The sequence below is a fragment of the Muscardinus avellanarius genome (assembly GCF_963383645.1).
Source record: "Muscardinus avellanarius genome assembly, chromosome: 18".
Taxonomy (NCBI): Eukaryota; Metazoa; Chordata; class Mammalia; order Rodentia; family Gliridae; genus Muscardinus; species Muscardinus avellanarius.
This window is the reverse complement of record NC_137804.1, coordinates 38,344,698-38,366,706: the sequence shown is the minus strand read 5'-3', so window position 1 is coordinate 38,366,706 and position 22,009 is coordinate 38,344,698. Positions and strand designations below refer to the sequence as shown.

Genomic DNA, 22,009 nt, shown 5'->3' with positions numbered 1-22,009 from the left:
GGGATCGCAAGCATGTGCCCCACGCCCGGCCTTGAATCAGGTTTTTTTGTGGTACTGGGGATTATACCCGGAACTCCAGGGCTAGAGGGTATATTGGTGAGCTCTGTGTTACTACAACAGAACACTCGAGACAGATTGTTTATTTTAAAAAGGTTTATTGAGCTCATGGTTCTAAGTTTCAGTCCAAGGTCAGGCGGCCTCCCTGCTCATCTCTAGTGAGGGCACCAGGGAAGGGTCACGTGTCAGACAGACAGGAAGCAGGGGGAACCCACGACCCCCCACAGCGTCACCCTGGGGGCTAAGTCTGCAACACAGACCTCCGGGGATGTTGCCTATACTCAAACCACAGCACAGGTCAATTCTACAGTGAGCTTACTAAAGACCTGCCCAAGAGTTCTCTAGTTTTATTTCTCAGAACTAGAGACTGAATCCAGGGGCATTCTAACTCAGCTACACCTCCAGCCCTAATTTTTTCTTTTTTAAGAGGGTCTCACTAAGTTGCAGAGGCTGGCTGTGAACCTGTGATCCTCCTGTCTCAGCCTCCCAAGTACTGGGATCACAGGTGTGTGTCCCTGCAGACCTCACAGGCCCTGTCCAGCGCAGCATCCCCAGGCTCCAGGTTAGAGATGGGGGAGGCCAAGGTGACTGGAGATGGGAGGGAGCTGTGGTCTGGTGAGAAGGAATGGGGCTCGGGCCTTGAGTCCTGGCTTAGGACATCAGTGGCACAACCGACCCTGGGCATCCTCCGGCTGGGTGACCTGTGGGAAGGACCAGGAGGCCCAGCCTGTAGGCAGTGTTCTGCAGGGAAGCACTGAGTCACCCAGGGTCTGGGAGGAAATTCTTCCCCGGGGCTCCAGCTCCGGCGGGAGATACAGCAGCACAGCCCTCTGGGGCGTGGAGAGGGGGTCACCAGGCCCAGGACGCAGCTGTTCAGAGCCACGCAGGACGGCAGGAGGGACGACAAAGCCAGGTTTATTGCTCCAGCTTCAAGAGGTGGAGACAGGGCCAGGGAGGGACAGAGGCAGCCAGGCACAGCCCTCGAAGGCTGGCTCGCCTGTGGTCTGTGGGTCCCCTGCTGGGTGCCAGGTTCTCCTCCCCACCCTGCGGTCCAGTGTGGCGAAGGGCAGCGGCCAGGGCTTTAGGAGGGCGTTTTGGAGGCGGCCGCCCCCTTCTTCTTGCCTGGCGACTTGAGCAGCGCCAGCTTCTTGGGCAGGCTGGAGCTGGCCTTCATCACCACGTCGTGCTCGATCTTCTTCCGGATCCCCACCTCCAGGTTCTGAAGGGCGACCCCAGGGTGGTCAGATGGGTGCGAGCGAGGCAGCTGCACAGTCTCCCTGCACCCACAGGCCTGGGCCCAGGTCTTGCTCTTGCCCCAAGCTCTCTGGAGCCTGAATACATAAAACTGTTCTCAGGCCTGCCTATTTTTAAATTTTTAAAATTTTTGCGGTACTGGGGATGGAACCTCAGCGCTTTCTACCTCCTAGCTACACCTCCAGCCCTATTTATTCGTTTTGAAACAGGGTGTCACTTAGTTACAAGGGCCTAAGTAGTAGCCGAGGCTGGCCTTGAACCATGGATCCTCCTGTCTCAGCCTCCCAAATGCTGGGATTACAAATGTGTGCCACCATGCCTGGCTGCATGTTTTATAGACAGGGAAACAGGCTCATGCAGCAAGGAGGGTCCCTGAGCCATGTGGAGCCTGCACACCCTAAGCCTCTGTAGGCAGGCAGACCCCTCTGACCCCTCTCATCTCTGCAGAAAGCCACCAGCGGGTCTGGACACAAGCCATGTGGGCCCCAAACTAGTAGCTGAATCACTTTCCCCAACTGCCTGCCCTGAGACAGCGTCCCAAGGACCATGACCACCACCAGGAGCTCAACCGTGCAGGACACAGCAGGAAGCGCCAGGGTGCAGGGACTCCCTCCTGGCAGGGCCAGCGCTTGGTGGGTGCGGCTGAGTGCTGCTCTGGGGGACACCGGGGATGAGGGCCAACACAGGGAAGGCCTGTCTGAAGCCGGCTGCAGGAAGGGAGGGCGTGGACCCGGGCAAGAATCTGGCACAGGAAACAGTCAGTGTGGAGTTTCAGAGGAGTGGCTCAGGCCCAGGGAGGCTGGCGGGGACCAGGGGAAGGTTGGGTGGAAGGAGATGGGGAGGCGGCGGAACCGAGGTTGGGCAGGAGCCATGGAGGGTCCTGGGTAGAGGAAGGCAGATTCCAACCCGCGGTGCTCACAGGCGCCCCCTGGCTGCCTGGGGGTCACAGAGTATGGGAGCCAGGAAGCAGGCAGGAGGTGGCCACAAAGGTCCAGGTGGGAGGTGCCATGGGTGGAAGCGGGTAGACTCTGGGTCTGTTCTAAAGAGATCAGGGGACTCGTGGATTCTCAGCCTCAGGAAGGGCAGTCACCCGAAATGCAACTGCAGCAGGGTCATGGCGGGGGGAAAGGGGACTATTTTGGATATGCTGAACTAGGAGTAGCAAGGAGACCCCACCTCACAGGAGCAAGCAGGACACTGGGTATGTACCCAGTTTTTTTTTTTTTTTCCTGGTCCTGGGGAGGGACCTAGGGGTATTCTACCTCTGAGCTACGCCCCCAGCCCGAATTTTTAGTCTTTACTTTGAAACAGGGTCTCACTAAGTAGTTGAGGCAGGCTGAAAACCCGCAGTCCTCCTGTCTCAGCCCCCCAAGTACTGAGATTCCATGCGTGCACCACACCTGGCTTCCAGTTTTTATTTTACTTCGCAGGTCTGGGGACTGAACTTAGGGCCTTTTATATGCCAGGCAAACACTCATCAAACGTCTTTTTTTGGTACTGGCAGTTGAACCCAGGGGCTTCTTCCTCTGAGCTACACCCGCAGGCCATTTTATTTTGAAACACGATCTTGTTATGTTGCCGAGGTTCTCGCTAAATTGCTGAGGCTGACCTGGAACCTGTCATCCTCCTGTCTTGTCCTTCTACATACTGGGATTACAGGAGTCCTGTGCTACCATACCTGGCTCTGGCTCCCCTTCCTCCCTTTTCTGTGGTACTGGGGATTGAATCCAGGAGCGTTCTACCTCCGCCCAATGCCCCTGGCCCCATCTTATTCTTTGAGAGAGTCTCACTAATCAGAGAGGCTGGTCTCAAACCTGTTATTCTCCGGTCTCAGCCTCCAAACCGCTGGGATTACAAGCCTGCACCACTCTGGGCGAGGTACCCAGTTTTGAGAGAACTGATGCTCTGGAGACAAGAAATAATTTGCTGAAGAGCACAGGGCTGGTTAGTGCAAAATGCAATTCACATCTTCATCTGACTTCAACCAAACCACACTGAAGTCTCTTTTGACTTCATGAGCTCAACCCTATCTACCTGAACACAACAGCTGCACTTGAAAATAACCACAAAAAGCCAGGTGTGGTGGTGCCTGCTGGTAGTCCCAGTACCTGGGAGGCTGAAACAGGAGGACCACAGGTTCAAGGCCAGCCTCCACAATTTAGCGAGACTGTTTCAAAACTTAAGGACAGGGCCGGGCGTGGTGATGCACACTTGTAATCCCAGCATTTGGGAGGCTGAGACAGGAGGATCCGAGATTGTGGCCAGCCTCAGCCACTTAGGTCATCTGCAACTCAGTGAGACCCTGTTTCAAAATAAAGAATAAAAAAATAGGGCCGAGGATGTAGCTTGAAGGTAGAATGGCCCCGGGTTCCATCCCCAGTACCATTAAAAAAAAAAAAAAAAGCCAGGCATGGTGGAGCACACGTGTAATCCCCGCACTTGGGAGGCTGAGACAAGAGGATCGCACAGGTTCGAAGCCAGCCTCAGCTGGCCTAAGAGACCCTGTTTCCAAATAAAATATAAAATAGGTCTGGGAGTGTAGCCCGGAGGTAGAAGGCCCCTGGGTTCCATCCCCAGTACCAAAAAAGACAGCTAAGGCCGCTAATGTTTAAATTTGCCCTGCTTGTTCTCTACAGATGCCCTATATTGTTTTGTTTTGTTTTCTTTTCGTTTTTTGAGACTGGAGGCTGAACCCAGGGGCATTCTATCTCCGAGCTCGACCCCCCTTTTATATTTCATTTGGAAACAGGGCCACAGTACCCTGTCCTCGAACCCGTGATCCTCCTGTCTCAGCCCGTGCAGACGCCGCACCCAGCTTGTCCCCATCACACCGATCCTTACAACGCCGGGGAGACGCGCTCGCGGGGGGCAGTTTCCAGGTAGAAGGCGCATGCCGAGCACTTTCTCGCAAAGCCGTCTGATTCGCTCCCCGAGTGGCTGGCCGGTCCTGGGCACTGCTGTGCTCCAGGCCTCCTCCCACAGGGGTGCGTTTCCCTGCCCACGAGGGGCACCAGGGCTCAGCCCGCGGGGCGCCCGCTCCCTCTCCGCCCCCACGGCCAGGCCCCGCTCACCTTCTTGAGCTTCTGCTGCTGCACGACGCGCGCCTTCTTCGGGGCGATGACTCGGCCTGGGGGAGGGACGCTCAGTGAGGCCGCGGACCCCAGGCCCGCCGCCCCCCGCCCCGGGCCCCCCTCACCTCCTTTCCTCGGCCCGCGGCTCCGCTCCGAGGCCGCGGCGGCAGTCTTGCTCTTCGCCGGCTTCTGCGCCTGAAACTTGCGCTGTCCCTGCGCCATGATCGGAGCGCGCCGGAAGGGGCGGGGCCAGGATCAAGGCAGCCGGAAGACGCAGGGCACCATGGGATACAGCGGGGCGGGAGGGCGCGAGCCCCGCGGGGTGCGGCGTGGCCATGAAGGGGCCAGCGCGCCAGGGGTGGTGATTCCGTTAGGACTCTGCAAGGGCTTCCAGCAACGACTGATGTGAACATTTTCTGGGCACTTAGGTATTTTATAAAGGTTACACTATTTCATGTCACTTTTGTGCTAGCCTGACAGCAACCTCAAAAGGAAGGCACTAGTAGTATCACTATTTTATAAATGACACCAAGGTAAAGAGGTGACATGATTTGTCTAAGATCACACAGTAGAGAAATAGGAGCTGGGACTGGAACCTGGGTAGCTTAGTTCCAGATGCTGGGCACTTATTTAGGTACTAAGGATTGAAGTCAGGGTCATTCTGAGCTTTTTTTTTTTTTTTAGTGGTACTGAGGTTGGAACCTGGGGCATTCTAGCGCTGAGCTACACCCCTGGTCCTATTTTTTTCATTCATTTTATTTTTTGAAACAAGGTGTCACTGAGTTGTGAAGGGCCTTGCTAAGTAGCTGAGGCTGTCCGCGAGCTCATTCTCTGGTCTCCGCATCCTGAATGCTGGGATTACAAGTGTGTGCCACCACGCCCGGGCTGAGTTATTTTGAAACAGGGCCTCAGAGGCTGTCCTTGAACCTGTGATCCTCCTCGAGAAGTCTCAGCCTCCCAAATACTGGGATTACAGGTGTGTATTACCACACCAAGCTTGCTGGGTGGGCTCCTAAGAGCCACGCGTAGCCCTGTCTGCGCTCCCTACTCTGAGTGTGGTTGGGGGAGAAAGGTCAGCTTTGGGGTCGGTCATCCATGAAGTTTATTATAAAACCTGAGGGTTGGGGGCAGGGTGGGCAGAAATGAGTTGGTTACATCTAGGGTCCATTTAGCAGCCCTTGCCCTGGGGAACTGGCAGCGCTCAGGGCTGCCCGCAGCTCTTCGGGAGCAAAGACACCCAGCTCCGTGATGATACCACCAGTGATGAGGTCGTGCGGGGTGACATCGAAGGCAGGATTCCAGACCCCGATCCCTGGGGAGAGAGAGGAGGTGAGGACGCGGCTCCAGGAGCCTCCGGCAACTGTCACCTGCCTCTGCTCCTAGAATCGGGCCTGGGAGGGCCTCACCCCAAAAGTGCACCAAGACACAGACACTGAACCAGTGACAAGGTTAGACCTGGACTGTCCCTGCTGGAGAAGGCTTCAAGTCTCACATACACCTGGCGATGGTGCACGCCTGCAATCCCAGTACTTGGGAGGCAGAGACAAGAGGATCGCAGGTTCACAGCCAGCCTGAGTAACTCACTACCACCTGCTTCCAGAATCTCTTTCAGCCGGGCGTGGTGGCGCACACTTGAAATCCCAGCATCCCAGCATCCGGGAGGCTGAGACTGGTGGAGGAAGACCGCAGACAGCCTCAGCTACTTAGTGAGGCCCTTTGCAAATCAGTGAGACCCGGTTTCAAAATAAAAAGAATAAAAAAGTAGGGCAGGGGGTGTAGCTCGGAGGTCAAATGCCCCTGGGTTCATCCTCAGACTACCAAAAAAAAAAAAAGACGACTAAAAAATCTAGCTCAGGGTTTTCGTAGGGCCCAGCTGCACACGGCTGATGGCGGCACCTCCTTCCGGTCTTTTTCTATTTGCAGTGCTGGAGATGGAACTTGGGGCCTTGTGCATGTGCTTGCCGGGCCAACTCTGCCACTGAACCCCACCCCATCTGGGCTCAGGTTTCCTTCCTTCCTCCCTTTCACACTGGGCTTCAATCAGGAGCATCTGACCTCCAAGCTAGGGCCCCAGCCCTGTTTTAATTTGGAAACAAAGTCTTGCTGTTGCTGGGTGGCTGAGTCTCTCTACTGGACGGGGCTGTCCTCGAACCTTCAATCCTATCTCAGCCTTCTAACTTTTGGGATTACAAGCATGTGCCACCATGCCCGGCTCAGTTTTTCTTTGGTGTTAGGGATTGAAACCAAGGGCATTCCACCTCTGGCTGCACCATTAGCCCTATTTTGTTTTACATTTTGAAATAGGGTCTCGCCAAGTTGCTGAGGCTGGCCTCAAACCTGTGATCCTCCTGTCTCAGCCTCCCAGGCTCAGCTCTCAGTTTTTCTGCATAGATACCTGGCCAGGGAAATTCTTCCATCTTGGTCAGGTGAGAAGACCCGGGTGGATCTGCTCAAGGGATTGTTAACATGGCCCCGGGAGGCTCTGGTGCCTGGTTTCCCCTTGCCCAGCCACAGCTTACCCGGTGCCGCGATCCTGACTCCATTAACTTCGGTCAGCTCCCGGCCTGGGCGCTCCTCGATGACGATCTCCTGGCCGGTGCCCAGGCGGAGGTCACAGGAGGAGCTGGGGGCGGCCACGTAGAAGGGGATGCCATGGTGCTTGGCGGCAATGGCCAGCTGGTAGGTTCCCACCTTATTCGCTGTGTCGCCGTTGGCGACCACGCGGTCAGCTCCCACGACAACGGCTGGGGGCGAGAAGCCGGGGGTCACCCAAACTGGTCCTCGATGACGAGAGTTCTGCCTGCCCATCTGGCCCGGCCCGCTAACCTGACACGCCTTTGTGGGCCATGGCTGCGGCCGCCATGCTGTCGGCGATGAGGGTGGCGGGGATCTGCTCGTACACCAGCTCGAAGGCCGTCAGCCGAGCTCCCTGGTTGTAGGGCCGGGTCTCTGTGCAGAAGGCGTGCTCCAGGCGGCCCAGCTTGTGCAGGGAACGTATCACACCTGTGCACGTGGAGGCAGGCGGTCCAGTGTTAGGGATGCAAGGCTGGGCTGGGATGGCTGTCTCAGGAGCACAGTCCCACCCCTCCCGTGCCCCAGGACACCTGCTTACCTAGGGCTGTGCCGTAGCCAGCGGTGGCCAGAGCACCGGTGTTACAGTGGGTCAGGACAGTCACCTTGCCCCCGCTGGGAGCTGCCCGCTCTAGGAGGTGGCGGGCCCCCAGGTCCCCAATGCTCTGGTTGTCCCTGAGGTCTTTCTCCAGCATGGCCTCAGCATAGCAGATCACCCTGGTGCAGACAGGGGCTCTCAGCACCAGCCTCAGGCCCGGGCCAGCCTCTCCTGTCTGCCAGTACTAGTCTGGGGAAACCCCAGAACCTGTCCTTGTGGTGAGGTCTGAATGTTTCCTCCATGGGTACACGGGCAGTCCACCTCCGGGCTACACTCCCAGACCTATTTTATATTTTATTTGGAAACAAGATCTCACTGAGTTACAAAGGGCCTCACTAAGTAGCCAATGCTGTTCACAAACTGCGATCCTCGTGTCTCAGCCTTCCAAATGCTGAGATCACAAGTGTACGCCACCACGCCCAGCCTTACTTTTTCTTTTCTTTTTTAATTCTTTATTTTGAAACAGGGTCTCACTAAGTTGCGGAGGGCCTCACTAAGTAGCTGAGGCTGTCCGGGAAACGCGATCTTCCGGTCTCAGCCTCCCAGATGCTGGGATTACAAGCGTGTGCCACCACGCCCGGATTCTTTCTATTTTTTTGAAACAGGGTCTCACTGAGTTTTTAAGGGCCTCGCCAAGTAGCTGAGGCTGTCCGAGATCCACAATCCTACAGTTTCCACCTCCTGAATGCTGGAATTACAAGCGGGCACCACCATGCCCAGCTTATTTTTTTCTTTTGAAACAGGGTCTGCTAGGTGGCTGAGGCTGGCCTTGAACCTGTGATCCAGCAAGTTTCAGCCTCCAGGGGTGTTCCATTGTGTCCTTAGGCTTCCCACCCCTTAGCAGAACACTTCTCAACTAGCATCTATCAGAGGAAAACCTCTCATCTCTTGCTGCTGTGGCGCTGACCCTAGGTTGCTGGAGGCAGATGAACAAATAATAAAATGAAGGACAGAGCCTGACGTGGTGGTGCACCCTTGTAACCCCAGCATTGGTCTATAATCCCAGCATTCTGGAGGCTGAGACTGGAGGATCGTGGTTTGTGGACAGCCTCAGCTACTTAGTGAGGTCCTCTGCAACTCAGTGAAACCCTGTTTTCAAATAAAGAATAAAAAATAGGGCAGGAGGTAAAATGTCCCTGGGTTCCATCCCCAGTACTGGGGGAAAAAAGAAAAAAAGACAGGACTAGCAGATAAAACTACTGGGGAGGCTCGGGAGCCAGAGCTGGGTGGGTGGGCTTTACCTGGCCTAGGGCAGACCCTGGGGCAGGAGCAGGGCTGGTGCTTCCCAGTAACCTTGAGAGCAAAAGTGGCCAAAGGGAAGGGAGGGAGGGGAGGGAAAGGGGGACTGTGGTAAGGGACAGTCTTCAAAAGCAAAAAGCGCCAGAGGGCAGCCTTCTTGCGCACACAAGGCTGAGCGAGTTTGGGCGTTGCACAGTTCAAGGTCTGAGCATAGCCTGCTGTGGAGGCACACGCCTGTAATTCCAGGATTTAGGAGGCTAAGGCAGAAGGATTGCAGGTTGGAGGCCAGCCTCAGCAATTTAGCAAGGCTCTCAACAACTTTGTGAGATCCTGATTCAAAATAAAGAATAAAAAATAGGGCTAGGGGGGGTAGCTCGGAGGTAGAATGTCCCTGAGTTCAAGGCTCAGTTCTGCCAAAAATAAAAATTACAAAGTTAGAAAAAAAAAAGTAAAATAAGGCCAGAGTGTAGCTCGGAGAACGCCCGGGGGTTCAATCCCCAGTACCAAAACAAAACAGGAGGCGGGTACTGAGCACAGGCCCCTGGAGCCAAGCTGCCCTGCGTCTCCCATCGCTGCCGGTGGCAATCTGGACATGGGGCTCATACGTGCCGTGCCTCAGTTTCCCCAACTGCAAGCCGCGTAAGAACGTGGCCATCAGCTTCTGCTCAGGGCAGCTCCAGGCCCAAGCCCCATACCTGTCCCGAACCGCGTCCTCCGTGGCGCCCTCTCGCTCCGCCTCCCGGGCCGCGGCGTCCGCCAGGTCCCGCGCGGCCCGGGCCATGTTGACGGCGGTGGGCCGGGCGGTGACCAGGAAGGTCAGCTGGGCGCGCACGAAGGCCACCAGGGCGGCGAGGCCCGGCCCGCCGGCGCCCGCCTGCAGCTCCACGGCGAGGCTCAGGCAGCCCACCAGGGCGATGGCCGGCGCGCCCCGCACCTGCAGGGGAGGGAGCCGGCGTCAGCCCCGCGCCCGCGCCCGCCCCGCCCCGCCCGCCGCGGCGCACCTTCATGGCGCGGATGGCCTCCCAGGCCTGGCGCACCGAGGCCACCGCCTCGTAGCGGCTCTGCTGGGGCAGCAGCAGCTGGTCGAGGATCTGCAGCGACCCCCGCGAGTACCGAATCGCCTCCAGCTGCATGGCCGCCGCTCCAGGTGCGGGCTGGGGTCCGCGGGGGGCGGAGCCGCTCGGGGCGGGGCGGGGCCTGCAGGAGGCGCGCGCACGCGCACACCGACCCACGCCCTCCACTCCGGAGGCCGGCGGTCTCTGCCGCCAAACCTACCCACTCGGGTCTCCAGACGAGCCCCAAAGTATACTTAGGGGCCTCCTGGGGCCGCAGAAGTGACACCACTTACGTAACACCTGCTGGATACCAGGCCCGGCACTGCATCTGACGAATTCCGGGATCACAGCTGCACCCCCAAACCCAGGAGGAGCGCCCAAGGCAACTATCCTGCAGACCAAGCCTCAGACTGGGGATTCCAGGGAGTGGACAGGACCTCAATTCCTGCCCCGAGCCCTGTCCATCCCCTTGGGAAGTGGCCGCAGCACTAGGATTACCACATCGCCAAACATCTCTGAGGGGCAAATCTGCAATGTGGCGGGATCTCAGCTTCACCAGGGATTTTAAATTTTCTCTCCTTTTGGTACTGGTGATTGAACCCAGGGGCATTTTGCTTCTGAGCTACATTCCCTGCCCTTTTTATTTTGAAACAGGGTCTTGTTACATTACTGAGGTTACCCCAAGCCTATCTATAGTCCTTCTGTTTCAGCCTCTCAAGTAGAGGGCTCATAGGCATGCGTCGCCAGGCCTGGCCTGTTCTTGGCTCCTCTTTACAAAGATTCCTTCAGCTGGGCCCTGGCAGTGGCCGCAGACACCAGGTGCTGGGTCAGTTTGGCCTTCCTTGAGGTTGAGCAGGAGGTGGCGGGCCTTCCATGTCAGCTCCCCTGGCTGAGAATAAGGACCCCTCCTGCAGCTGTGCCAGGCGCCAGGCACTGTGTGTGCCTGCCTCTGGCTTCCCGCAAAGCCTCCTCATGGTGACCATGTCTGTGGCCTCCGCATCACTGAGAGCATGCTGAGCTCCGTCGGGTGGGGGAGGGCAGCCCCTCGGCCTGGCTAGTAACCCAAGGCAGGGGCAAAGAACAGGGCTTTAATGGGGGGTGTTGGGGTCCCATAAAGCACAGACACCCTCACCAGGACCAAATAAATAACAACTGCACAGTGGGGGAAGGCGAGGTCCGGGAGGGCGGCGTGGGCCCCCTGGCTGGTGGGTGAGTGGGGCCTGACGGCTCTGGAGGGTCCTGTCCCCGGAATCACCCACTCACTCGCTCTCTGAGTCAGAGTAATCGGCCACCAAAGAGGCGCTCAGGCTGCCGGGAGCCTCCCGGGAGGCGCCTGCTGGGGACAGGGCTTGGTCCTGACCCGGGCTGCTGCTCTTGGAGTTCTCGGCTGTGTCCTGAGGGCAGTCCTGGGGGGATGCAAGTCTGTCCTGGTTGGTCTCTGGTGGCACTGGCAGCTCCCCGTTCTTGGGGGTCTCAGCTGTGTGCTGGGGGCCCTCTGGGACTTCTCGGGACCGCCGCCGCACAATGCCCAGGTCCCCCACTGTGACCGGAGAGCTGGCAGGCGTGGGTCTGCGGCCCTGGGCCAGCTTCTTTAGGACAGTGCTGGCCTTGCTGCTGCTGGTGCCAGACGCAGGGGTGGGAGAGAACCAGGAACGGCTGATGATTTCGGTCCGCTTGAGCTTCTGCTTGTCTTCATAAGCTGAAGGAGGAGGCAGGAGACAGGATATTATTTTTTTTGGTATTGGGGATTGAACCCAGGGGCATTTTACCTCTAAGCTATTCCCCCAGACCCTATTTTCTTTTTCTTTTTTGTGGTATCAGGAATTGAACCCAAGGACATTCTACTTCCGAGCTACACCCCCAACCCTATTTTTATACTTTATTTTGAAACAGGGTCTCACTAAGTAGCTGAGGCTGGCCGCAAACCTGAGATCCTCCTGTCTCAGTCTCCTAAGTACTGGGATACAAGAATGCGCTATCATGCCTGGATTCCCTATTTCTTTCTTTCTTGTGTGTGTGTGTGTGTGTGTGTGTGTGTGTGTGGTACTGGGGGTAGAACCCAGGGGCTTTCTACCTTCGGGCTACAGCCCTAGCCCTATTTTATAATTTATTTGGGAACAGGGTCTCACTAAGTTGCCGAGAGCCTAAGTAGCTGAGTCTGGCCTCGAACCTGTGCGATCCTCCTTTCTCACCCTCCCAAGCGCTTGAATTACAAGCCTGCGCCGCCACGCCCAGCTATTTTATTTATTTGAAAACAGGGTCTCATTAAACTGCTGAGGCTGGCCTCTAACTTGCCTCAGCCTCCCAAGCACCATGCCTAGCACTGAGACATTTAAGAAGTGCTGGAGCAGCTGGGCATGGTGGCACACACTTGTACTCCCAGCATTCTGCGGTTCGCGGACAGCCTCAACTGCTTAGTGAGGCCCTCTGCAACTCAGTGAGACCCGGTTTCAAAATAAAGAAGAAAAAAAATAGGGCGGTGGGGGGGTGAGGCTCCGAGGTTGAATGTCCCTGGGTTCCATCCCCAGACCCGCAAAAAAAAAAAAAAAAAAAAAAAAAAAAAAAAAAAAAAGTGGAGGGGATGTAGTTCGGAGGTCAAATGCCTCTGGGTTCCATCCCTAGGTCCAGGAAAAAAAAAAAAAATAGCGCTGGAGGAGCAGGAGTGGTGGTGCATGCTTAAAATCCCAGCATTTGGACAATCGTGGTTCTTAGGCCCTTTAAACTCAGTGAGACCCTGCTTCAAAAAATATATAAATATAAAAAATGCTGGGCATGGTGGTACACACTTGTAATCCCAGCATTAGGGAGGCTGAGATTGGAGGATTGCAGTTTGCAGACAGCCTCAGCTACTTAGTGATGCCCTCTGCAACTTAGTGAGACCCTGTTTCAAAAATCAAGAATAGCTGGGCGTGGTGGCACACGCTTGTAATCCCCGGGCTTGGGAAGCAGAGACAGGAGGATCGCGCAGGTTCGAAGCCAGCCGCGCGCGCTGGCTTAGGAGACCCTGTTTCTAAATAAAAATATAAAAATAGGTCTGGGAGTGTAGCCCAGAGGTAGAAGGGCTTCCAGGAACCCCAGTACCACCAAAAAAAAAAAAAAAAAAAAATCAAGAATAAAAAATAGGGCAGGGGGTATAGCTCAGAGGTCAAATGCCCCTGGGTTCCATCCTCAAACCCGCAAAATAAATAAATAAATAAATTAAATAAATAAAATAAAAAGAGAATACAAAATAGGAATAGCTCAGAGGTATAGTGCCCTGGAAGGCCAGGTGTGGTGGTGCAGCTTGTAATCCTAGTACTGGACACTGAGACAAAAGGATTACAGGTTTGGGGCCAGCCTCAGCAATTCAGGAATGCCCTCCACAGCTTAGTAAGACCCTGTTTCAAAATAAAAAATAAAATAAGGCTAGGAGGGTAGCTCAAACGCCCCTGGGCACATGCACGCGCGCGTGCACACACACACACACACACACACACACACACACACACACACACACACACACGTTACAAAGGGCCAGAGTATAGCTCGTTGGCAGAGCACATGCTCAGCACACGAGGCCCAGGGTTGCGTCTCCAGCACCAAAGGCTGGAGGGTGGTTCAGAGCAGCCCACGGCCCTGCCTGCCATACTCAGGCCAGGCACACCCCATCTCTGCACCACCCGCTCCGTCCAGTGACACTGCTGGGGCCCGACTCACAGTCCAGGGTGTGGAATTTGAGCAGCGCGGCCAGCCTGCGGTCGTCCTCGGTCTCAGGCACCAGTGGGATGGCCAGGCTGGCCTTGGCCTGCAGCGCCTGGTCCCTCTCCTCTTCTTCCTGGATGGCTTTTTTCTTTTCCTGAGTGGGGGACAGCACAAGAGGGTCAGCGCCCTGCCTCTCCTGTGACCAAGGAGATGGCATTCCAATTCTTGAGGACTCAGCCTCATTTTTTTGATACTGGGGATTTGAACCCAGGTACATTCTACCTCTAAGTTACACTGTGTGTGTGTGTGTGTGTGTGTGTGTGTGTGTGTGTGTGTATGTGGTTCTGGAGATTGAACTCAGGGGCATTTTATCTATGAGCTATAACCCTAGCCCTATTTTATTTTATTTTTCTATTTTGAAACAAGGTCTTAATAAGTTTTTTTTTTTTTTTTTTTGGTGGTACTGGGGTTCCTGGAAGCCCTTCTACTCCAGGCTACACTCCCAGACCTATTTTTATATTTTTATTTGGAAACAGGGTCTCTTAAGCCAGCGCAGCTGGCTTCGAACCTGCGCGATCCTCCTGTCTCTGCCTCCCAAGCGTGGGGATTACAAGCGTGCGCCACCACGCCCGGCTCTTAGTAAGTTTTGGAGGCTGGCTGTGAACTTGGGATCCTTTTGTCTCAGCCTCCCACCACTGACTGAAATTATAAGCTTGTGTCACCATATCCAGCTCCCAGCCCCATTTTTTAAAATATTTTATTTTGCAACAAGATCTTGCTAAGTTGCCAAGGCTGGTCTTGAACCTGCGATCCCTTTTGTCTCAGCCCCCAAGCACGGGGATTACAGTGTGTGCCACCACACCCAGCTCCTGCAGTACTTTTGTTATAGCAGCCATAACAGACCAATACCGGGCTGGTCACCATCTGGCAGGAGAGGACGCCGAGGCTCCGGGGCGATGACCGCTCTCGGGGGATGGGTGGGCGCAGTGAGGCCTCTGAGGTCTTGCGGGGGGTGGGGGGGGCGCTCACCCGGAACCTTCTCCGCAGCAGGCTGTTGAGCGCGAAGTCGTCCTTCCAGGCGCGCTGAGCCTCCTGGATATGACTCAGGGTGGGGAGGGCCTTCTTGAGCGTGCTGCGGTCGGCCTCGCCGTGCTCCAGGCGGAACATGGCATCGGTCTCCAGCTTCTGCTTCTTTTCGTGCTCTGGAAGGACCACCAGCGCGTGGCTGCGGGGCCCTGCGGCCGGCACGGGGTCAGGGCCCGGGGCCGGGTGGGGCGCGCTCACCTGTGGTCAGCACCTGCTCATTGTCCTCCATGTCCCAGCGCTCTTCCTTGCGCTGGGCGCCGCTCACGATCACATAGTCGCAGTTGGCAGGGTCCGTCTGCATCTCGATGTAGTTGACGCAGAGGTGACATTTCATCCGGAACCTGGGGGGGCAAGGCAGGAATCAGGGAGCCGCAGAGGCAGTCTGCAACCCCAGGGCCCCCTAGCTGCTTTCTCCCATCTGTTTGTATCTTTTTCTTTCTTTCTTTCTCTCTCTGTCTTTTTTGGTTACTAGAAATTGAACCCAGGGGATTCTACCTCTGAGCTAGACTCCCAGCCCTTTTTAGTTTTTATTTTGAAACAGGGCCTGGCTAAGTTGCTGAGGCTGGATTCGAACCTATGATCTCCTGCCTGTGTCTTTCAAGAAGAATTCACTGAGTACCTACTGCCCAGGCTGTGTGTGTGGACAGACACCCACAGACAGAGTCCTGCACCCAGAACTGGCCTTCTGTGAAGGTACCAGGGCTAGGGGTGTAGCTCGGCGGTGAAGCATGTCTAGCATGAGCCAGGCCTGGGTCCTTCCCCAGCACTGCAAAAGCAAATAAAAAGCAAAACAAAACGCCCAACAGGCTCCAGTTGGCGCACGCCTTCCTCCATCCCTGTCTGTTCGTTTACTCCTCTGCTCCTTCCTTTACTCATGCGTGCATGAGTTCAACACACCTGCCGCAAACAGGCTGCTCTGTGCCCGGCCTGGTGCCGGCTGCTGGCTGGGGACACTGCCGGGTGGCGGGGCAGGCCGGCTGTTTTTTCCCCCCAGTGCTTAGCACAGAGCCCAGGGTTTCCTGCATGCCAAGGGTGCTAACTGTTGAGCTATACCACCAGACCTATTTTGGGGCTTATTTTGAAACAGAGTATCACTGAGTTGTAAAGGGCCTCACTAAATTGCAGAGACTGGCCAGGAACCTCCCAGCTCAGCCTCCCAGTACTGGGATTACAAGTGTGCACCCCCACACCTGGCCAGAGCCTGGGGTGGTATTTCAGCAGAAACCCAGGTGAGGGGACAGTGCTTCAGGTGGAGGCACATACGTGGGAGCACTGTTAGGGCACGTGAAGGACCGCGAGGGACAGAGGGAGGAGATGAGGACAGGACCTGCCGGGGTCACGGGCCTGCTAGGCCTTGTGAGCCAGGGGAGCGCTTGGGAGGTGGAGCCGTGGGGATTCTGGGTGGAGGGTAATGGCCTGAACGATGGGTGAGGATGGTTTCTAGAGAGTTCCACAGGAGTGGCCCAAGGAGGGTACCGGCTTCCTTCCGGTTCTGTAGCCCTGACCTGCAGGCCCGGCTGTCTCCCAGGACACCGCCAAGGCCCCTACCTGTAGATTGGTGTTGTGTAGTAGTTACCCACTTTCTTCTTTTCTGCGTTGTAACGGACACCTGGGAGGACAGAGGGAAACAGGCTGGGGCTGGGAGCACTCCAGCACCTCTCCTCTGCGCGGGGAGTGGTGCTGATGTTCCAGGTTGGAAGAACAGTGTCTCCCGTATCCACAGACTCTCAAACCACAGTGCGCTGCACCCAGAGCCAGGGCTCCAATCCCACTTCCACCACCTACCAGCATTACAGACTTGGGCCCCGGGCCCTCCTGGGACTCAGTTTCCCCATTTATTCAAAAGGGATGACTAAAACACCTGTGGCAGTGGGCTCTCAAAAAGTCTGCTGGGGCTATGACGTGGGAACTGCTTATAATAGGGCCTGGTACCTAGCCAGTATTTAAGAAGCTTTGCCTTTTATTATTTCTTTTTTTAATTTTTTATGATGCTGGGGATTGATCCCAGGGGCATTCTACCTCTGAGCTATACCCCGACCATATTTTATTTGGAAACAGGGTCTTACTAAGTTGCTGAGCTGGCCTCAAACCTGCAATCCTCCCGTCTCAGCCTCCCGGGTGCTGGGACGACAGGCGTGCACCACCGTGCCTGGCTCAGAGATGAGGTTTGGACTCAAGTGCTGGGCTTCCCAGTGGCCCTGCAACCTGGGTGCTCGTCTCCCCAGGTCATGATCTGGGCCCTGGAGCCCACCGAGCCCCTCGGTGTTGCAGGACGGGGAGGCGGCAACTCACCCATGCCGATGTGGTTCTTACAGCCGTCGCACCAGATGTTGTACGGCATCTCGAATCTACAAAGTTGGCAATACCATTTTTTTCAGTTTTGGGAATGGAACCCAGAGGCATTCTACCTCCAAGCTACACCCCTGGCCCTATTTTTTATCCTTTACTTTGAAATACGGTCTAAGTTGCGGAGGGTCTCAGCAGCGGAGGCTGGCTGCGAACCTGTGATCCTCCTGTCTCAGCCTCCCAAGTACTGAGATTACAAGCACGTACCATCACGCCCAACTGACAATACCATTTTGATTTTGTTTTGAGACAGGGTCTAGCCAAGCTGCCCAGGCTGGCCTTGAACTTGGGATCCTCCTGCCTCAGCCTCTTGAATAGCTAGAGCTACAGGTGCTAGCCATCTTGCCCGGCCCTGGCTTATTATTTAGTTTTTGGTGCTGGGGATTGAATCCCGGGGTATTCTACCTCAGAGCTACGACCCCAGCCCTCTTTTATTTCTTCTTTTCTTTTTTTTTTTTTTTGTGGTACTGGGGATTGAACTCAGGGGCATTCTACCTCCAAGCTATATCCCCAGCCCTATTTTTTTTATCCTTTACTTTGAAGTTGTTTTTTTTTTTTTTTTTGGTGGTACTAGGGATGGAACCCAGGGGCATTCTACCTCAGAGATACACTCCCAGCCCTATTTTTATTTTTTATTTTGAAACAGGGCCTTACTGAGTTGCAAAGGTCCTCACTTAGTAGTAGCTGAGGCTGTCCTCAAACCACGATCCTCCTGTATCAGCCTCCCAAAGGCTGGGATTACAAGCGTGTGCCACCATGCCCAGCTATCCTTTACTTTGAAACAGGGTCTCACTAAGTTGTGGAGGCCCTCACTAAGTAGCTGAGGCTGGCCGCAAACCTGTAATCCTCCTGTCTCAGCCTCCCAGGTACTGGGATTACAAACGTGCACCCCCACGCCTGGACCTTTTTTATTTTGGAACAGGGCCTTGCTAAGTGGTTTTGGTAACTTGGTGAGGCTGGCTTTGAACCTGTGACCCTCCTATCTCAGCCTCCCAAGTCCTGGGATAACAGGTGTACACCACCACACCTAGCTTGGTCGTACCCTCTGCGCTATGACTCTACAGATTCCTGCTGAGAGGTGGATCCATGATCCCACTCCTGAATCACGACCTGTTCTAGACAATCAGTGACAGGGAAGGGGATGGCATGCCAGGTGTGGGTGTTGGCCTCAGGAGCCCCCCCAGGCCTGGCACGCTCGGCTTGCTGCTGCGGAATCCTTGCCCTGGCTGGCCTGCCGGGAGACGAGACAGACGTGGAGCGGGGTCTAGTCAGAGAGGCCAAGGCCCCTGGACCAGCTGACCTGAGAGGCCCCGCCCAGCCCCTCCAAGCCTAGGCTTTTGGACGCGTCCGCAATTATGGCTGCTTGTTGCTGTTATGCAGCGGTAACTGAGCAACTTCCTCTCCTCTGGGTTATGAGCCTGGGCACTGGCCCATCAGGCGCACTGGTCTGCCCTGAGGCATGAAGGTGGGGCCCTCGGGGAGGGCCAGGCTTACCGGATGATGAGGATGCCTTGTGACAGCTTCCGAGCCCGCTCCCGGAGCGGGTGGCTGTTGTGGTACCGGTTGAGAGAGCCATGCTGTGTAGAAAGGGAGAGGGCAGATAGATCAGCACCCGGGCCGGGGGCGCCCAGGTGCCTCCTGCTTCCGTGCTGCTCTGAGACAGGAGGCCGGCAGGCGCGCAGGCCTCATTCTCGTCAATAGCAACGCGGAGGCATGGGGCGAGGTGCGTGGGCTGGGAAGCAGGAGACAGCGTGCTGTGGTATCCACGGGGGCTGCTTCCAGGACCTGCAGGGATACCCAAACCCACGCACGCTCAAGCCCGTATATACACGGCACAGTATCTGCACAGACTCTATAAGCACATGCGCTTTAACTCAGCCTCGACCCTCACACGGTGCAAATGCCCCACACGCCGTCCCTCGGCGCTGCTGGGGGCATGATAAGTAGCTGTGCCAGCGCGATTAGCTTCTGAGGATGGCTGTGTCCATGGACAGAGCACCGCAGGTAGAGGCCGACTATGTGAGTTTCGAGTTTCCAGCTCCCATTTCTGAGCTGAAAGGGCTGTGTGACCGTGGGCCAGTGACCTCTATGTGCCTCAGTTTCCCTGATGTGTCAACTGTGGACAATGCTCACCGTGACCTCCGGGTTTTGTGGGGACTACGAGGTGAGCAACACTGCCAGAGCACTTCACCTGTGCGACTGTATTTAAATCTCTCAAGGAGCTCGTAAAGTCAGGTTGCTTTACTTTCCCTGGTGACATACAGGAAACTTCAGGATAGAGAGGCCAAGTCCTGGGCGGGTAGTCGTGTACGTGGGATGCTTGTGCCCACCCCCTTTTTTTGCAGCACAGGGGCAGTCTACCTCCGAGCTACACCCCCAACCCTATTTTTTATTCTTTATTTTGAAACAGGGTCTCACTGAGTTATGGAGGGCCTAAGTAACCGAGGATGGCCATGAGCCATGATCCTGTTTCAGCCTTCCAAGTACTGGGATTACAAGTGTGTGCCCTCACGCCCGGCTGCGTGTGCCCTTATTAAGTGCCTACTGTGTGAAGACATAGCCTTGAACAGGGGAGATGACCCTTTAAGTAGAGGGGCCATCCTAGTGGTGGAGACAGATAGCACACGTTATGTCAGGGGTTTGAATGGCTGTGAAGCTAAAAGCAGCAGATGACGCAGCAGAAATCAGGACGGAGGCCAGGAGTCCTCAGCAAGGCGGCCTGGAGGGGGAAGGAGCCTGTGGCCAAAAGGAGGAAAGAAGCCGGGCGTGGTGGCGCACACTTGTAATCCCGCGCTTGGGAGGCTGAGACAGGAGGATCGCACAGGTTTGAAGCCAGCCTCAGCTACTTAGTGAGGCTCTCAGCAACTTAGCGAGACCCTGTTTCCAAATAAAATATAAAAATAGGTCTGCGAGTATAGCCTGGAGGTAGTAAGCCCCTGGGTTCCACCCCCACCACCAAAAAAAAAAAAAAAAAGAAAAGAAAGAGGAAGGAGCCGGGCATGGTGGTGGCGCACGCTTGTAATCCCAGCATTCAGGAGGCTGAGACAGGAGGGCTGTGTTTCAAGGACAGCATCCGCTATTTAGTGAGGCCCTTTGCAACTCAGTAAGACCCTGTTTCAAAATAAAGAAAAAAAAATAGGGCAGGGGGTATAGCTCGGAGTTAAATGCCCCTGTGATACATCCCTGGTACTATAAAAAAAAAAAAAAAAAAAAAAGAAGAAAGGGTTCCAGGCAGAAGAGCTGGGGCTGGGAGGAGCCTGCGCTCAGCTCTGTCCTGAGCTTTGCTATACACATGCAAAGCCTGCTGCTGGGCACCAGGGCACAGGGCGCTGAGGAGAGCCACAAGCCACACAGGGTGAGGACAGCCTGGGGCCACGACGAGCGGGAGGCAGAGACCTGGCAGGGGAGCTGCTCATCCTTCTGCAGGGGCCTCAGGAGGGAAGAGCGTGGCTTCTTTGCTCTTGTGGACACAGACGAGCAGGGGCTGCCCTTACCTTTTCAGGGTTGAAATCCGGGGGGTAGTACTTGTTCACACCTTTCCTCTCGCCCTGGAAAAAAACAGAGACACGTCACGCTGAGAGGAAGACCTGCTCCTGCTTGTGCAGTGGAGGAGGAGGGGCATCTGACAGGCACCACGCCCGGCCCAAGCCAGCCGCCGGGCGAGCACCCACAGCTGTCACTGTGCCGAGCCCCAGAGGCGCAGACGCTCACGGGAGCGGCTTTCATCTTTCAGGGACAATGGCTGATGGTGACTTAGGCTGGTTCCACCTAAGATATATATGGATATTTTTTTTCTTGGTATTGGAGATGAAACCCAGTGATGTCTTACTTCTGAGTTATACCCCCAGACCTTTTTATTTTGAGACAGTGTCTTCCTAAGTTACTACTGTGACCCTCTGTCTCAGCCTCTTAGGTACTGAGAGGACAGGAGTGTACCACCACACTCAACTACAATTGTGGGTTATTTTCCTTTTTATTTGTGTGTGTGTGTGTGTGTGTGTGTGTGTGTGTGTGTGTGTGTGTGTTACTGGAGATTGAACCAAAGGTAGAATTCCTCTGAGCTACACCTCCAGCCCTTCTTATTTTTAATTTTTTTTTTTGTGGTACTAGGGATTGAACCCAGGGCCATTCTACCTCTCAGCTACACCTCCGGCCCTATTTTTTACTACTACTACTACTACTACTACTACTACTACTACTACTACTACTATTATTATTATTATTATTATTTACAGTACTGGGGATGGAATTCAGAGCCATTCTACCTCCGAGCTACACCATCAGCCCTATTTTTTATTCTTTATTTTGAAACTGGGTCTCACTGAGTTGCAAAGGGCCTCAGTAAATAGCTGAGGTTGTCCTCGAACCGTGATCCTCCTGTCTCAGCCTCCCGAATGCTGGGATTACAAGCGTGCGCCACCACGCTCGGCTCTATTTTTATTTTGAAATGGTCTAAGTGATGAGAGCCTCACTACTTGTGAGGCTATCTTCAAACCTGTGGTCCTCCTGTGTTAGCTTTCCAATTACTGGGATTAAGAGCATGTACCATCGTGTCCAGCTTTAATTTTAATTTTTTTATTTTTTGTGGGTCTGGGGATGGAACCCAGGGGCATCTGACCTCTAAGCTACACCCCCTGCCCTATTTTTCTTTATTTTGAAACAGGGTCTCACTGAGTTGCAGAGGCCCTCACTAAGTAGCTGAGGCTGTCCGCGAACCGCGATCCTCCGGTCTCAGCCTCCCGAATGCTGGGAGTACAAGCGTGCCCACCGCGCCCGGCTGATTTTAATTTTGCAACAGTCTCATTAAGTTACTGAGGGTCTTGCTAAGTTTCTGAGGCTGGCAAATCTGTGATTTTCCTGTCTCGGTCTCTCAAAGCTGGGATGACAAGCATATACCATCACACTTGGCTCTAACTGTGTGTTTTAAAACAGTTATTGTAGCCAGGTGTGGTGACGCACACTTATAATCCCAGCATTCGGGAGGCTGAGGCAGGAGGATCGCGGTCCGTGGCCAGCCTCAGCTACTCAGTGAGGCCCTCTGCAACTCAGTG

At 55.2% G+C, this 22,009-nt stretch overlaps 3 protein-coding genes across 3 annotated transcripts; all 3 read right to left on the bottom strand.

Moving 5' to 3' along the window:
* Window positions 1-1,064: 1,064 nt before the first annotated feature.
* On the bottom strand, window positions 1,065-4,604 carry LOC308276770 (leydig cell tumor 10 kDa protein homolog; the record flags this gene model as incomplete). Its single annotated transcript, XM_080715611.1, has 3 exons — window positions 1,065-1,276; window positions 4,383-4,438; window positions 4,508-4,604. 3 exons carry the CDS (start codon window positions 4,602-4,604, stop codon window positions 1,139-1,141), a joined length of 291 nt encoding a protein of 96 aa, XP_080571737.1. The 3' UTR covers window positions 1,065-1,138.
* A 935-nt stretch (window positions 4,605-5,539) lies between these two features.
* MRI1 (methylthioribose-1-phosphate isomerase 1) lies at window positions 5,540-9,923 on the bottom strand (the record flags this gene model as incomplete). Its single annotated transcript, XM_080715386.1, has 6 exons — window positions 5,540-5,694; window positions 6,902-7,126; window positions 7,209-7,385; window positions 7,495-7,670; window positions 9,486-9,724; window positions 9,792-9,923. The coding sequence occupies 6 exons, from the start codon at window positions 9,921-9,923 to the stop codon at window positions 5,540-5,542; spliced, it is 1,104 nt and encodes a 367-aa protein (XP_080571512.1).
* Window positions 9,924-11,104: 1,181 nt separating this feature from the next.
* YJU2B (YJU2 splicing factor homolog B) lies at window positions 11,105-20,500 on the bottom strand (the record flags this gene model as incomplete). Its single annotated transcript, XM_080715385.1, has 8 exons — window positions 20,453-20,500; window positions 18,453-18,535; window positions 16,905-16,960; window positions 16,161-16,221; window positions 14,811-14,953; window positions 14,556-14,728; window positions 13,542-13,680; window positions 11,105-11,544 (listed from the first exon to the last, which is right to left on the bottom strand). Exons 3-8 carry the CDS (start codon window positions 16,951-16,953, stop codon window positions 11,105-11,107), a joined length of 1,005 nt encoding a protein of 334 aa, XP_080571511.1. The 5' UTR covers window positions 16,954-16,960; window positions 18,453-18,535; window positions 20,453-20,500.
* Window positions 20,501-22,009: the final 1,509 nt, after the last annotated feature.